The 14,290-nt window shown below is 43.5% G+C and overlaps 1 protein-coding gene across 1 annotated transcript in view; it reads right to left on the minus strand.

Annotated features, from left to right (window-relative positions):
- LOC135386036 (beta-mannosidase-like) overlaps positions 1-14,290 on the minus strand; it is a 32,703-nt gene that overhangs the window by 424 nt on the left and 17,989 nt on the right. The window contains exons 7-16 of the mRNA XM_064615752.1: positions 10,505-10,652; positions 10,214-10,356; positions 9,963-10,139; positions 9,805-9,887; positions 8,786-8,976; positions 8,483-8,665; positions 7,657-7,754; positions 6,362-6,506; positions 4,262-4,488; positions 1,177-1,368 (exon numbers count right to left, since the gene is read on the minus strand). Of these exons, the coding sequence (XP_064471822.1) occupies positions 1,177-1,368; positions 4,262-4,488; positions 6,362-6,506; positions 7,657-7,754; positions 8,483-8,665; positions 8,786-8,976; positions 9,805-9,887; positions 9,963-10,139; positions 10,214-10,356; positions 10,505-10,652 (1,587 nt within the window). The remainder of the gene's footprint in view (positions 1-1,176; positions 1,369-4,261; positions 4,489-6,361; positions 6,507-7,656; positions 7,755-8,482; positions 8,666-8,785; positions 8,977-9,804; positions 9,888-9,962; positions 10,140-10,213; positions 10,357-10,504; positions 10,653-14,290) is intronic.

Here is a 14,290-nt window from a genome sequence, read left to right on the forward strand (position 1 = left end):
CAACTGTAGATGCACAACCGAAACAATGTAAAATGTGCATATGACCGATTGCCTTTGACAGAACAAAAAGTATGGGACCTGGGACAGATTATTGTCAACGACGAAAACGCACAAACATATTTACATCCCCTAATGATAATTGGCAGTACACGGCTCCAATGCACCTCTGCTCATGCCGCGGGTTCTGTCGACCGTTGTCTCCAGTGGTTCATATCACGGGTCACCGAATGAGACTCCGCGCATAAAGGTCATGCTTATGGAAGGGCTGTGCGTTTTATGCTTCCATATACGTTTCCAGGTGTCCGCTGCCAGGACCCTGGATATTTTCCCGTCTGTGCACGTCCTGCTCCGCATGGCATTTAGTCGGAGCGGTCGGCCCTCCACGAGCGTGGTTGATCCATATTCTTCCATATCTGAAACGTCAACGGGCATCCTCTTCCTTTCGAAAACGTCTCCACAGCATAGAGGCAACGAGAACTGTAAACGCGTGCTGCACTTCCAGTTGTGAATGGCCTTCTTCGGGAATCTATATACTTCCCATGTATATGTCATTGAGGTCGACACTGGGCTGCATGGATGACTGCGTAGTAATGCCCTCGACGACAGATGAATCGCAGAGCACAATATTTTCTAATAGAGGTGTGTTTTTGACATAAATGTCAGTGATACGTTCATTTCCTCAGCACAGCGGTGCTGTCACCTTGCGTTATGCCTTGATATTGTGTCATTGAAAGCTGCTGAACATATCTAAAACGTTTGGTGAAAATCGGGTACGTGGAAGGGCGCAACCCACTAAAATGTCTTCTCTATATTGTTCGAAGCTTTCCTTCTTCTTCTTTTCCTTTTTTTTTTTGCAATTTGGACGCGTGAGGGTCCTTGAGACATATAAACGCTACCTACACGAACATGTGTTCCTGTAGTGGTGTGCTTGAAAGAAGTGTGTATCATTTCGTACATAATTTTCCTTGTATATAGGTGAGCAGGGATGAAGTACTGTTACTAGCTATTTATTGAATATGATGAATCGCAGCTCTTAAGTACATTACCCTGCACCAAATGACTACCCACACAACATTGCCTGGGTTGTGGTGAATTTCTGTGACAAAGGGTCAGTATAGTAATGCCCAGTACACGGATAACCTGAGACAGTAGCATAAATGTACGCGACGTACTTACTGTAAGTGTGGCATTCTTGAATCCCTTGATCTTCTTGGGGGCCTCAGGTAGAAGATAATTTGCAGGTCCGAGGGCTCGTCCCGTTTTGTCAGTGAGTGTAAACCAGACGAAGCACGTCGCAGAGGTACAGGACGTCATGTTCATAAAGTCACGTAACCTCGATCGGTACGCTGTAACAGAGCTTTCCCGACGCTGTGGAGAAAAGTGAGCGAATTATAATGCCCTTTTTTACTAGTATGGAAGCATCTTAATGCAGATCAACTCCGCTGTGTTTGCGATAGATAGTGTCGTCAGCGCGGGACCTAATTTATTTTGAGCTCTCGTCGGTATGTCGTGTTTCTTCGTTGCAAGAGCTCAGGCTCTACACATGATAGATATGGACGTCCACGTCCAGTGACTCTTCAGATAGCACGTCTTCATATGGACGTACTAAGTGCACGCATTATTGAATAGGAGCGTTTCACTGGTTGGTAAGGTAGCAAGCATTAAACCTTAGAAAAGGTCGAGACACCTGAAAGCTTAATTGCTCCCCCAAATTTTTGTGTGCTTTGAGTATTACGTAATAACATCGATAAATATACTAGTCCCTACCATGCTCACGACACTTCACTTTTCATGAACTGGAGGCGTTTATGGAAACCCAGAAATTCTCACTTTTTAGGGATTTAATTTTAAGAACACCGACAATTCGCCAAGTTCGTGCGATTTGCAGATATGATGTTCAAAATGGACGCGCGAATTTCCACATGTACGTCATTGTATGGACCGTCAGCGTGATTTTAAAAATATCAGGTGTTTTAATGTACGTGACCAAAAAGCTGCTGACCCACTCATGATGCTGTAAATAGAGAAAACAGCGCTTTTTCTCACTCCCGTGACTACGACGAAGATACGAGTACAGTAGCCGACACGTGCTACGAGCTGCAGTTTTCTCCGCATTACCCTGCATTGAGTTTGAAGATCTCTCCAGCCTATGCCGACATTTATTACTACAGGCCTGAAAGTTTCACAGTCCTCCTATTGAAAACTTGTGCCCAACTTAGTTTACTTGGTTGCCGCAGTGGCGCTCGCTCCCTGACCAAGAATTGTGGCGATGTCGTTGGATAGCAATTAGTGTAAACTGTTATAATATAATTAAGAGTAATCACATAGCGATTTATTGCAAAAATTTAAGAAATCAATTATAGCAATATCTGCAACAAATGTGAATCTTCATACGAGCACATAATAACAGAAGGGTTGCTGACGAGCGTTAGCTGCCGATTTAATTTACTTTGAATTAGTATTCTTCCTCAAATTTCAGCGCAGATGACGTTTATTCCAATGCACAGCGGCAACGGATTAGGCATGGGTGACGTACAGAATGCTTGAAAAACCAGGGAAGGGTAACAGACGTATTTCCGTTACAGTTTCCATTTTCGTTACTGCAATATTTTCGTTTCCGTTATCCGTTTCTGATAGCAGCCTTTCAATTTCTTTTCCGTTTATTGTTTCCAGTAATGGAACAGCTGTTACAGAGCTGCGGGAGCACAGCTCGTCCGGTTGTGTAAGTTCCCTGCTTTGCCCAAGTGCTGCTTCGGTGACACGCGTACACACTACACAAGTAATTTTACGTTGTTGAGATGCGCACATCTGGCAAGATTTTAAAAGAAAATGTAGGAACATGTCTTCGGTCTTCAGTCAGTCTTCCGTCTTCAGTCACTCTGAGTCCAGCAACTGAAGATGGGCGTGACCTTCATCCAGTGCCAGGGTGAATTGAAAAAAGTAAAAAATAAATAGATAAACAGAAATCGTAGGCCTTGATCCTCGTGCTATGGTGGAATAGAGTGCGCGGAGTCTATGTTGTATAAGTCTCATGTGTCGATGTCATGGAGTTATGAGGACTGGGCCGAGTAGGTAAGCGAGGGATGCACCATCGAGATTCAATATTGCCCTTTGTTTCCATGCTCTCGCGTAGTATTTAGAGCATTACAGGGAATAGATCATCATCAAAATACGAAAATAAAATGAAAAGACCCTCAAATGCCATCGCACAACAGGAATAGCCATTACTCGAATTCAGTACCGGACGATAATCTTCGTTTTTGTTTCCGGTAATGGAGGATTGTGGTATGCGCTTCCGTTATCTCAAATTTCGATAATAAACTGTTTATGTTTCCATTACCATTACCGTTCCCTGCTTGAAACCACTTTGGGGAGAAGCAGCAGTATGCAAGTGCCAGGGTGAGGGGAGGTCCATATAACTTTTCCAGCAGCGGATCATGCTCAGCTTAACGGACATTCGGGCCATGTGTGCAGCGCCAATGTGGCAAGTTGGTGAACTAAGCGCGGCACACCCTTTTGTGCAGAGCTTTCAGACCTGCAGTAATACATGTCGGCCTAGCTCCAGCACACTTGTGGCACACGCAGATCACCCGTATAAGGACTCGCGTCTGCGAATAAAACTTGAGTCGATCGTTTGACCCTCGTGAGTAAAAATGACTCTAAGGGGACAGCCTGAAGGTATTGACCAATTAGAAGATTGGGGTTGTTGTCGACTGTAGATCACGTGTAGATGCCAAATACAAAATTCTGTCCACGTCATAGTTACGAGATAAACGACAGAAACGAACGACATGTTCACATGCACATTCAGTTTCACGGTGACGTACAGTGACATACAGCACCAGTGGTCGTCATGAAGGTGTGCGATCGAGATAAAGGTGACTGCGGAATGTTTTCTGATATGGTAAAACGTACTTCCCAAGTTCTGTTTCGAATCGGTGGCTGGATTGCTTGGCAGGACAGAAACAGTGACGTCACGGCATTAGTGACGTGACTCACAGTGACGTCACGGCAGCGGAAGTGCTTTCTCCAGAATTATATTCTAAATATTTGGCTGCGATTACTTTTTATCTATTTTTCACAGTGACCCTGAGGATTATAAGAAAGCTTATTTGGAGGAAAAAAAAAAAAAAAAACTCCCATATTTGTTAGTAGCGAAATCCTGTCTTAGGTAGGACCACTGCGCCGGTTGTGGAATGCAAAAAACAAGACAAAAGAAAAAAAAGCAATAATAATAATAAAAAGATCCACATATACGTACCACGTCCAAAACAACGTTGAATCTATGGACGGGAGTAAAGTTTCCCCATGAGTATGAATCAATATGAAGTACGGCGTTTGGAAAATCTTCACGGAGGTCATTAACGACGTAAACCTGAAGTTCCCCGGTCGAGAAGAGGCTGTCCTTGTTGATAAACGGTACCACAATCAGCGGACTGAAGAACCGACGAGCGAAATAATGGAGCATCTTCCATCTGCCTCCATATTCTGCGTAAAAGTAGGGCGAACACAAACCGTTTATATTTCAATACTGGGCTGGGTTCTACATCCGTGAAGTTATTTGTTCTCAAACTGCTGTATTTCCGTGTGTGATATGTGAATGACACGCATAGGAACAGCACAGAGCGCTGAAATAGATAATAGTGAGTTTTAGTATACCGTTGATAAGGTTATCGTGCCTATCGGAACCAATCGCAGTGGTGCGTGACTCAGAATCTTATCCAGTGATTTGTTCCGGTTGATACGGTTCGACGCAAGCCACGTTATCAACGGTCTGCTAAAACTCTCTAATAAAACTGCATGTGTGAATGGGAAATGAACACAGTGTTCGATAACGGTCAAACCTAAAGACTACGTGTCTCACTCCACGAAATGGCGCGTGCACTGCATAAAATTTCTCGCGCAGGACTGGGTGACTGGGTTTCCGGGCGTGGCACAGCCCGGGTTCTGAATTTGACGCGCACATCTCGCATGTCGCAGATGCGTAGGTATAACCAATAGAAACACAAATACACCTGCTTAAGTTTCCTGTGAGCCCCGACGTTGCGTCGACAGCTATTTGATCAACATGGCTCTGGTTAATGGCACGCTTAACAAGCGAACACACGTATTACTTGCAGCAATTGGGCTTTAAGCGCGTAAGCCATTAGTGGGAAGCTTAATAAGAGAACACACATTTTACTTTCGCTCATTAGGCTTCGGCTTATTTGATCTATATAGCGCATAAGAACACGCGCAAATAGATGGTTGAACGGATAATCTGGAAGTGATACGCGTTAAAAATAAATGCGCCCCAAACAGAAACAGTTGGGAAAGTAGGAAGTACTACCTACGTTTATAATATTCACTGACGAATGAAATGCGCACCAAGTGCAAACCATATCAAACTGTTTTAATTGTGTCTATGTATCTTTTGTTACTTTCACTCTACCGCAGCCAAATTTAGTTTCAACCTTTTGTGAACAGGTAGGGCGTTTCACCCAACGTGTCACAAACGTTTATTAAAAATCTACTGATGTCTGGAAACTATGGGGACAATGATATTCATCTATGGCTAACCTTTGCCACGTAGTACAAATAATTATATGCGGGAAAATGGCAAATTGAGAAACGCAATTGCGGAGCAGGGCTCAATTATCAGTCAAGAAGAGAAGCAATTGAATAACACGGGCTTGTGCGTTCAGTTTCCATTTCGATGTTTGTGTCATTCTAAAACAAAAATGAGAAGGAGACATGGACATGCGGGCCACCGTTTTCTTCAGTCGCTACTTGACTGAGAACTGAGCGCAGAGAAGCGATCGCACTTATCAAGAAACCATTTTCGAACATTTTTTCCAGCTCTTACCATTGGACTGGGTATAGCGTATTTTGGACAAATCCGCAACGCGCAACCCTGTTCCGGCAAAAACAAACAAACAGACAGACAGACAGACAGACAGACAGACACAGACAAACAAACAAACAAAAACGTTACCTTAATTTCAACTAATTTCTTTCAATAAAACATTGCTAAAACCACTTGAGTACGTGACAAATGTTCCATGTAGGTAAATACCGTTGGTCCCATAATTTTCAGGCGAGTATATTTTTCATACTATTTTGTCACACGTTAGGTGGAACACCGTGCATGTCCGTTTAGCCATGCACGAAAATAAGTGGAAGTTGTGCTATACGACAGTGGTATTGCCAACTATATAAGCTGTAAGCTATGTTGTGTCATAAGGTTGCAGGGAAGCGGAATAGAAACGTTGAACCTAAAATGATTAAGCAAGAGAGCTGGTGTAAACCTGACGATTTTGACTACAAATTTTGAATAGTCACATATGAGCGACTTACCAATAGAAGCCCATGAGCGACTTACCAATAGATGCCCATGAGGGCGCTTGCCAGATTGAGTTGAGTTGCCAGTACAGCACACCCATGTTGTGACCTTTATCACCGTATAAGATACTGCGTAAATGTCGGAAATACTCCACTCCTGTTTTGATGCCTTCTGCTTGCACGACCTGTGAAAGATTTCTTTTCGACTAACCTTGACAACAACAAAAAAGCTGTAACACTAAAACAGCGAAACTGTTGCACGCGCACTGCTGGTGAGCACGTTTGCCCTGTTGCACTCTCGCAAGTTTTGCGCACACATTTGGACCCAATATGTTATGATATGCTTGCTTTTGTTCTCCTGTAAAAACTTCAAGCAGCCTGAGTACACTGAATTGTCGTATATCCGTATAGATCTCAAAACGAATATATGCCAACGGTTTTTCGTAACATAGTTTTTCGTGGTGAACGATTTTCCGTTGCCGATTAAATTTTATTAGTCTAATTAGTTCATGATTTGAAAATACTGCGCATGAAAAGAAGCGCATTTGTAAAAATTTAAAATGTTCACAATTTGGAGAGGAGCTGACGTCCCTGGTTGGAGGCATACACCCCGGTATCAATCATTTTTAATATCTTTCTCACATGCACAGCTGCGAACTGGGAATAGACGAGTTCAGAAAATCCCAGTGCTCTTTGCGCACGCATTGTATCCTGGGCGCTTGCTGAGCGGGGGAAGAAAGAATAATCCTTCCGATTTCGCTTTCGCTGACCTTGACACGTCGTGGAACATGGACCGGTAGGGGAGAAATCGGAACAGTTTGGAGGCCACCCGTTTCTTTCGTATTAGTAAACTCCCACAGTTCAAAGCGACGCTAAGCACTCTGGGATTTTCTGAACTCGCCTATTAATGTGATATTTGCGAATCCAATATTCAGATTTCTCTCTCTCTCTCTCTCTCTCTTTTGTAAATAGCGCTATTTAAAATACAGTTACTGAAATCGATGGATATGTAAAATATTCCGCGAATGTTCGGCGGAGATTAGTAGAGTAGATACGGGGATAGGGCGATATAAGGGCACATTGAAATTTACTTTGCTTCCTTATGGCCTGCCCAGTTCGACAGCTCAATTTCTCCAGTTTCTCTCAGTTGCAGCTTCTCAGTTATCCATTTACTGCAGATGCAGTAAAGTGAAGTGCGGTACCGCAGCGCCATAAACATAAGCATAACGGAAAGTACGTGCTCTGCGAGTGGCACACATTTCAGTCTAGACATAAGCATTTCAGCATTAAGTAATTGAATGGGCAGGAAACGAAACAAACAGGAGACTCACCTACCTGGGACAAATACACTACCGTGTCGAAGTCTTTTGCTTTGTTCCCCGTCAGTGGCAGATTAAATTCCTCCCTGACGAAACGCATAATGTTTTGATTACCTAAGAGCAAAACCTCAATTTACAATGATTGTAGATTACATTCGGAATACTGTTCAAAGTGCTGCAAGAGGACGGCTACCGAACACAATCCACGTACTAAGGAGGGCTATGCGGTTTTAGAACAGCTTTCTAAACGAAGGCTTGTTAGGAAGAATGAGGCAAGTGCGGTCATCATCTTTTAGTCGCGATATCTCGAGTTGCAACATGCGCATTTGACTAAGTATATAGCAGGTCCATTCATTATTTTTGCTTTCACCTAATAGTTTGTTTCAATGGTTCCAAGTACGGTGGGGTGTTGGAAAAAATTAGGGACGGGGGAGGCATAATTATAGATGTCATTACAGCTTAACATATCAATACCGACATGTGTCTAAAGCTGAAATCGCAAAGCCGCCCCTGTAAGAGGTACACAGGTGAAAAATTTAGGGGGTGTCCCTGAACATATGGGGGTATTAGGGGTGTAAGGGGGTCTGGATAAATCACCGGTTTAATAACCTCGTGATGTACGAAATATCTGCTCCGTTATGCACAGAGTGACTTTACTGTACTTTACTGTGACTTTACTGTAATCACAGAGTGACTTTACTCTCCTCCATTTCTCATTTACAAATTTTTGTATGCAGACAGCTCTCCAGTCATTCGAATTTCGAGACAAACAAGGCTCAAAAGACAAGCAAGCAGAGCAGCTCATGATTGCAAGCCGTATATACGTCTGTCACCCTACGTACCGAGCGTTTGATGCTGGCGGAAGTCGATGAACATCTTGAACGGGTACTCCAGGAAGGATTCTGGAGCAGCCGTGAGAAAAGTATCCCGTGATGGGAGAGACTGGATTCCATATTCAGAGACAAAGCGGGCCGTGGGGTACGTGTTTGAATCCCACGGGTCGGCGAAGTAGTTGTAGTAGTGCACTAAAAAATAGCAGTCAATCCAAAAATTTCAATTTTAAGGGTAGATTTGGAAAAATATATAGATTGAAAACTTCGATTCACGTCGTTTGAGTTACTGACAGTATACAGTGTGATACATGCCATCTCCGTATTTGACGTCGTTAGGATTTCTCGCAATCCAATGCTCTTTCTCCGTCTCCTTGCCGTTTGATGGGCTCGAAGAGAGGAAAGGACGTGTTCGATCTTCCTCCAGAACGATAGGCATAATTGTCTCGATGTACAAACGTACGTAGTCTTCTTTGTATGTGTGTAACCGCAGTACCAATCCCGGCCTAAGTCCAACAAAGAGCAAAACTGAATTACAAAAATAAATAAACGAGTGAAAATACGAGACACCATGACGCAGAAGGCCATCCTAGTGTCTCCTTTCACTGCTTCGCCATGTGAACGAAGAGAGAGAAAAAAAGGTCCGGATGCAGTCTGCATGCATTCTGTGCGTCGACATTGCCCCCAACTACGTTTTCTTGGCTCAGACACCCCACTTTGCGGAATGTAGAGAAAAAACAAAGGAATCATAATTTGTGATTGTGTTGCAACGGCAATGTTTCCTTACTGAGACCGTGGGGGAGGGGGAAATTTGTCCCCTTGCCCCCCTTCCGTGACGGCGCCCCTGTGTTGGTATATTCTTACTCTACCAAGGTATAGAACATTCAATATCTCAGACGAGCACTATTTATTTGGCGATTTGCTAAGAGAGGAAGTTGGGCTTGAAGTAGCATTTGTGAATTACGTCTGCCGTACCTGTCGTAGATGAAACCAGCAGCTATAGTCTTTGATTTTTTTTTTCTAATTCCATTATTTCCTTTTGAGTGTGAGGATCGCATAATATACAGGCATATTCTAGGATGGGTCGTGCAAGGGTTTTAAATGCAGTCAGTTTTAGTTGAGGATATGTGTTACTAATGCGCCGCCTATGTAATACCAGTTTCCTACGTGGGGAACAACAAATTGTGTCAATATATGCTTCGACCAGGTCAAATATTGTGTTAACGTTGCACCCAGGTATTTGTACTGTTGGACCCGCATTAATGGAATACTTGACTCTTACAGAACGAAAGAGCAACAGAAACGAAGGCAGTGGAAAGGAATCTAATACACACCACCAAAAACCTGCAATAGCTTGTTCGTTTTCGTTGTTTGCTGCCCAGAGGAACACTGATGGGTGGTGCTGCAGTCTCCGCACCTGTTAAAATGTGCTGTGTATAAAGTCGTGCATTCGGCAGGATTGGAAAAGTTCCCTACAAGAGATATCTACTACCTGTTGGCGAATTTCCGTTTTGACAGTCTCCAGAAAGTCGGGTTTGGTTGGATATAGAGCCACAGCAAACATGAAGTCTTGCCATATTAGAATCCCAAGTTCGTCCGCGGTTTGGTAGAAGTAGTCCGACTCATAAATTCCTCCTCCCCATACACGCAGCATGTTCATGTTAGCGAACTAAGCAGAAATAAACGAAGGGATGATTGTGCATGCGTTCAGCTGCCACATACGTGTACACCCAACTGGCTTACCTGAGCAGACTCCAATAGGTACCTCACATATTCCTCAGTTACACGCTCAGGGAATATGTCAGCCGGAATCCAGTTACTTCCTTTCGCGTAGATTGGAACATCGTTTATTTTGAAGTAGAACTCAAGGCCACCTGTGCCGTTCTCTGGAAAGTTTTTGTTTTTGTTTTAAATACATATATCAGTACTGTAAGTCTTCGGTAATTTTAAAAACAATCAGCGACGTTCTGTACCAAAAAACACCAACAACACCAACAGCAATCTGTTAACAATTCTGTTGCTCGACAGACTTACTGACTGGAGTCTGCATGAGCTCTACCGTTCGGAATCCTATTTTGAGCGCTTTTGTGAATTCTTCTCCTCTCGTTGCTACGATGACCTTTAGCGTATACAGGTTCTGTTCTCCGTATCCGTTCGGCCACCATCGTTTTATATTCATACTCTGCATAAAGACCAGCAATGTAGTCAGCGTCACAACAACAACAACAACAACAACAACAACAACAATTTTATTTTTGGTGGTCGCGATCGGGGTGTTTGATCGCCAGAGGCGATACTTCACCCCAATGGTCGGGGTGGTTGATGGGCCTCCCAGCGAGGACCTAAATCCGAAAAGGTCCGAAATCCGAAAAGCTAGCGTCATCAGTTATAATAACGATGCGAAACGGTGAAGAATCGAGATTGTTACAAAATCACAATTGGTCGACAGCATAGTTTAAATTAGGGATGGGCCAACCGAATCCTCGAATCCTCGGCAGGGATTCGAGATTCGGGGATCCGAATCCCATTGCCCAAAACGGCGAATCGAATCTTTCGAATCCACCAACCACGTTTGTTTGTTTCTTTGTAAAATTTGCGGCTCCTGAGTCCGCCGAATGCCTGATTGGCCTGATCCGAATCCCAGTGCCCAAAACGGCGAATCGAGTCTTTCGAATCCACCAACCACGTTTGTTTGTTTCTTTCCAAAATTGGCGCTTCCGGAGTCCGCGGAAAGCCTGCTTGACTTGGTCCGCGGCGCGCCAAAACCACAGCATAAAGCTCCGACATTACAAGTTTAAAAGTAACATGGACTGGCAGCCACCCTGCTCCAACATGAACTAACTAACTAACGAACGAACATGGTTTTGCTTTTCATTGTTTCTTAGTTTTGAGGAAAGGATTCAGACCCGAGAGTTTATCTACATATATCCTGTAGTCTATAAATTACATTTAAAAAGTAATATATGTGTATGTTTTCTCTTGAAAGTGAACTACTATTTGATTTGTTTTTCATTGAACAAAGATATCAAATTCTGCTTCACTACACTTTTCAGTAGAAGTGTTTTACCCCCTAGCTTTTTAAACTTTTTAAAGAAAGGATTCGAAACATTCGTGAATTCGGCAGAACCTTCCTTGGATTCGGATTCAGATTCGGGAAATTCTGGATTCGTCCCATCTCTAGTTTAAATATTGAGACAAGGCACATGGAAGCGAGACACATCCAAAAGGTTGGTAAATGAGATTTGTAAAAGTAACTGACCTAGAGTTACAATTACTATACACGAATAAAGTAGCTAAGTTGAGATCCAGTTTCTGTGCACAAATAGTAACTAGTTAAGTTACATGTACAAGTAACCGAGTCAGTCATTTCATAGTTAACTTTCCAAAATGACGAAAACAAGGATTCCAGTTCAAACACATCTGTTCTAAATTATTCGCTAATGTTATGTGAACTACTTGTACAGGTTTCACTTGAGCAACAGCTCCTGGTCGAAGTCTCTCTCTGTAGGTGTACCCCACTTTATTCCAAAGCATCTCTACGAATGCTAAACTGCCGTTCAACTGGGCCACTAGACGGCACTACGGCTTCTTCCATATCGCGCTTATTGGCGCTGACCACAGAACTACTTTACTTTCATCAGAGTAATGGGAACGTTTCAGATTGTAGCACACCAAAATTTACTTTAATTTGAGCCCTTTACTGCGGAACACATTTAGCTGATTCTAGCGGAACCGCTGAGTCGCTCTGTTGGATTGCATCACCTATGAGCACCTAACTATGCTAGGGACAGTATGGTACCCTATCATAGTGCGGTGTCAACGCCACCTTGATACAGAAGGCCTGCTTATTGCCTCCTCTCCCTCCTTCGCTACGTGGACATATAACGCAAGAATTTGTCTGCTATTGTGATTCGTCGTTCTGCGAATTCGAGAACTCGCAAATGATTGCAGCTAACTTGGAAGCTGTAGACCTGAATCTGTAGACAAAAAGCGTGACACGCTTTCCAGAAAACCTGTTTAGAGAAAGTTATGGGACAGTTTTGCGCTATACAGGGTGTTTGCTCTAACGTGCCGAGAAATTTTATTTAAAGCGAGCGATAAAAGAGAAACGAGCGCTATTTTTCAGCTGCTTGGCTAAGAAACAGGTGCTACTATAGTGAAGCTACTAGTTTCTTACTCAAGTAGCAGAAAAGTACCACATGCTTTTCTTTTATCGCTCGCTCTACATATAATTTCTGGACACGTTAGAGCAAACACCCTTTATATATTTTAAAGATTACCCATTTAGTACGCGTGGATCTTCAATCACTACTCGCAGACGACAGTGGTTCGTCTTCCATGGCTACGACCACTGAAAGCACGTTCGTGATTTGCTGCCGCCGTTGAAAACACGATTCTGATTGGCTGACACTTAGTTGTGACGTCACGTCGACGAGTAAGCAGGCTTTCTCTATCTAGGTGATGTTGGCGGTGTCCCCACCACGGCTAGTCTCGAGTCGAGGGCCACCTCCGAACACAGTGCACGCGTCAGGCGCTTGTTTCTGCGTGACGCTGGTATAGCTGCGCCCTTTTCACATCTCCATTCTTTTAGAGCCACGAGGACTTGTGCGAGCCACGAATAACATGCGGCAACGCGCAGATAAAGAAAATGCGAAACGCTTTCCAGAATTATTGAGAAAAACTTACGATTCTGAAAGCAACTAGTTACTGTATCTATAGTTCCCGGAGAAGGTAGCTACACTCTTAAAAACGTAACTTCACCGCACAGCACGCTCCTATAGCCAGCCATCATCCCGAATGACATCGTTATCTGCCGATTTGTTGAAAACGGGAGGCGTACGCCCTTTTTGTGTCAATTATGAACTGCATAAGTGCCACAAAAAAGGCGTACGCCTCCCGTTTTCAACAAATCAGGGGAGAGAAGGATGTCATTCGTGATGATGGTTGGCTATGAGAGCGTGCTATGCGGTGAAGTTCTCTTTTAAGGGTGTAGTTACAGCTAGAAGTTACTTTCTCTGGAAGAGTAATTAGTTACACTTACTAGTTACTTTTTCAGAAACTAGTTACTTCTCACCAAGTTACTTCACAAGACTGATTGAGATCGGAGTGGAATTGTATGTACTGTAGCCAGCAGTGAATTCAGTATGAAAACACATCGTTGTTTGTTGTTTTCCAAGCAAACACATCGTTGTTTTGCTTCGCTGGTACCCTAACCAAAGTTCTTGACTTGTGTGATAAATGAGCGCAGTGCTAATTTTTAAGGGTTCCAAAAATCTTCGCATGCGGCGCCTCTTATGATTTTGTTTGGAAGGAAAGATAAATTTATGACTGGAATAATTAACTCGGTGCCACGGTAGGCAACAGAAACTGAACGAGGTTTTGCGTTTTTTAATTAATGCATTATTTCCAAACCTTCTAGAACCTTCACGCAGGCCGGACTAACCGGCTCAACTCGAAACAGCCACTCCTTGTAATGTGCACAGAAAGAAGCAATTAACGCTCAATACGAATTGAGCAGATTGATCGGCGTGTTACTGCCGCTGTCACATGAATGTCACAAAATTGCTTGGTCCCTGGCCACATCCAGCCCACTAACGCTCTGCCTCAAAGCCCTCGTCACCTTTCTGGACACCATGGGACTTCGATCCTTATTGTGAAGGGGCTCAAAATTTCATTGCCCGCATCACCACCAGTAATATCGCCCCTGGTATGAAAAGTATGCCTAGGGTATCGCCCCTGGCGATGAAACTCCCCAGTCATCGTCTTGGAATAAAGTTGTTGTTGGTCACATGAGTAATCACTAATTTCTCGGTGGACAAG

The sequence above is a fragment of the Ornithodoros turicata genome, chromosome 2 (assembly GCF_037126465.1).
Source record: "Ornithodoros turicata isolate Travis chromosome 2, ASM3712646v1, whole genome shotgun sequence".
NCBI lineage: Eukaryota > Metazoa > Arthropoda > Arachnida > Ixodida > Argasidae > Ornithodoros > Ornithodoros turicata.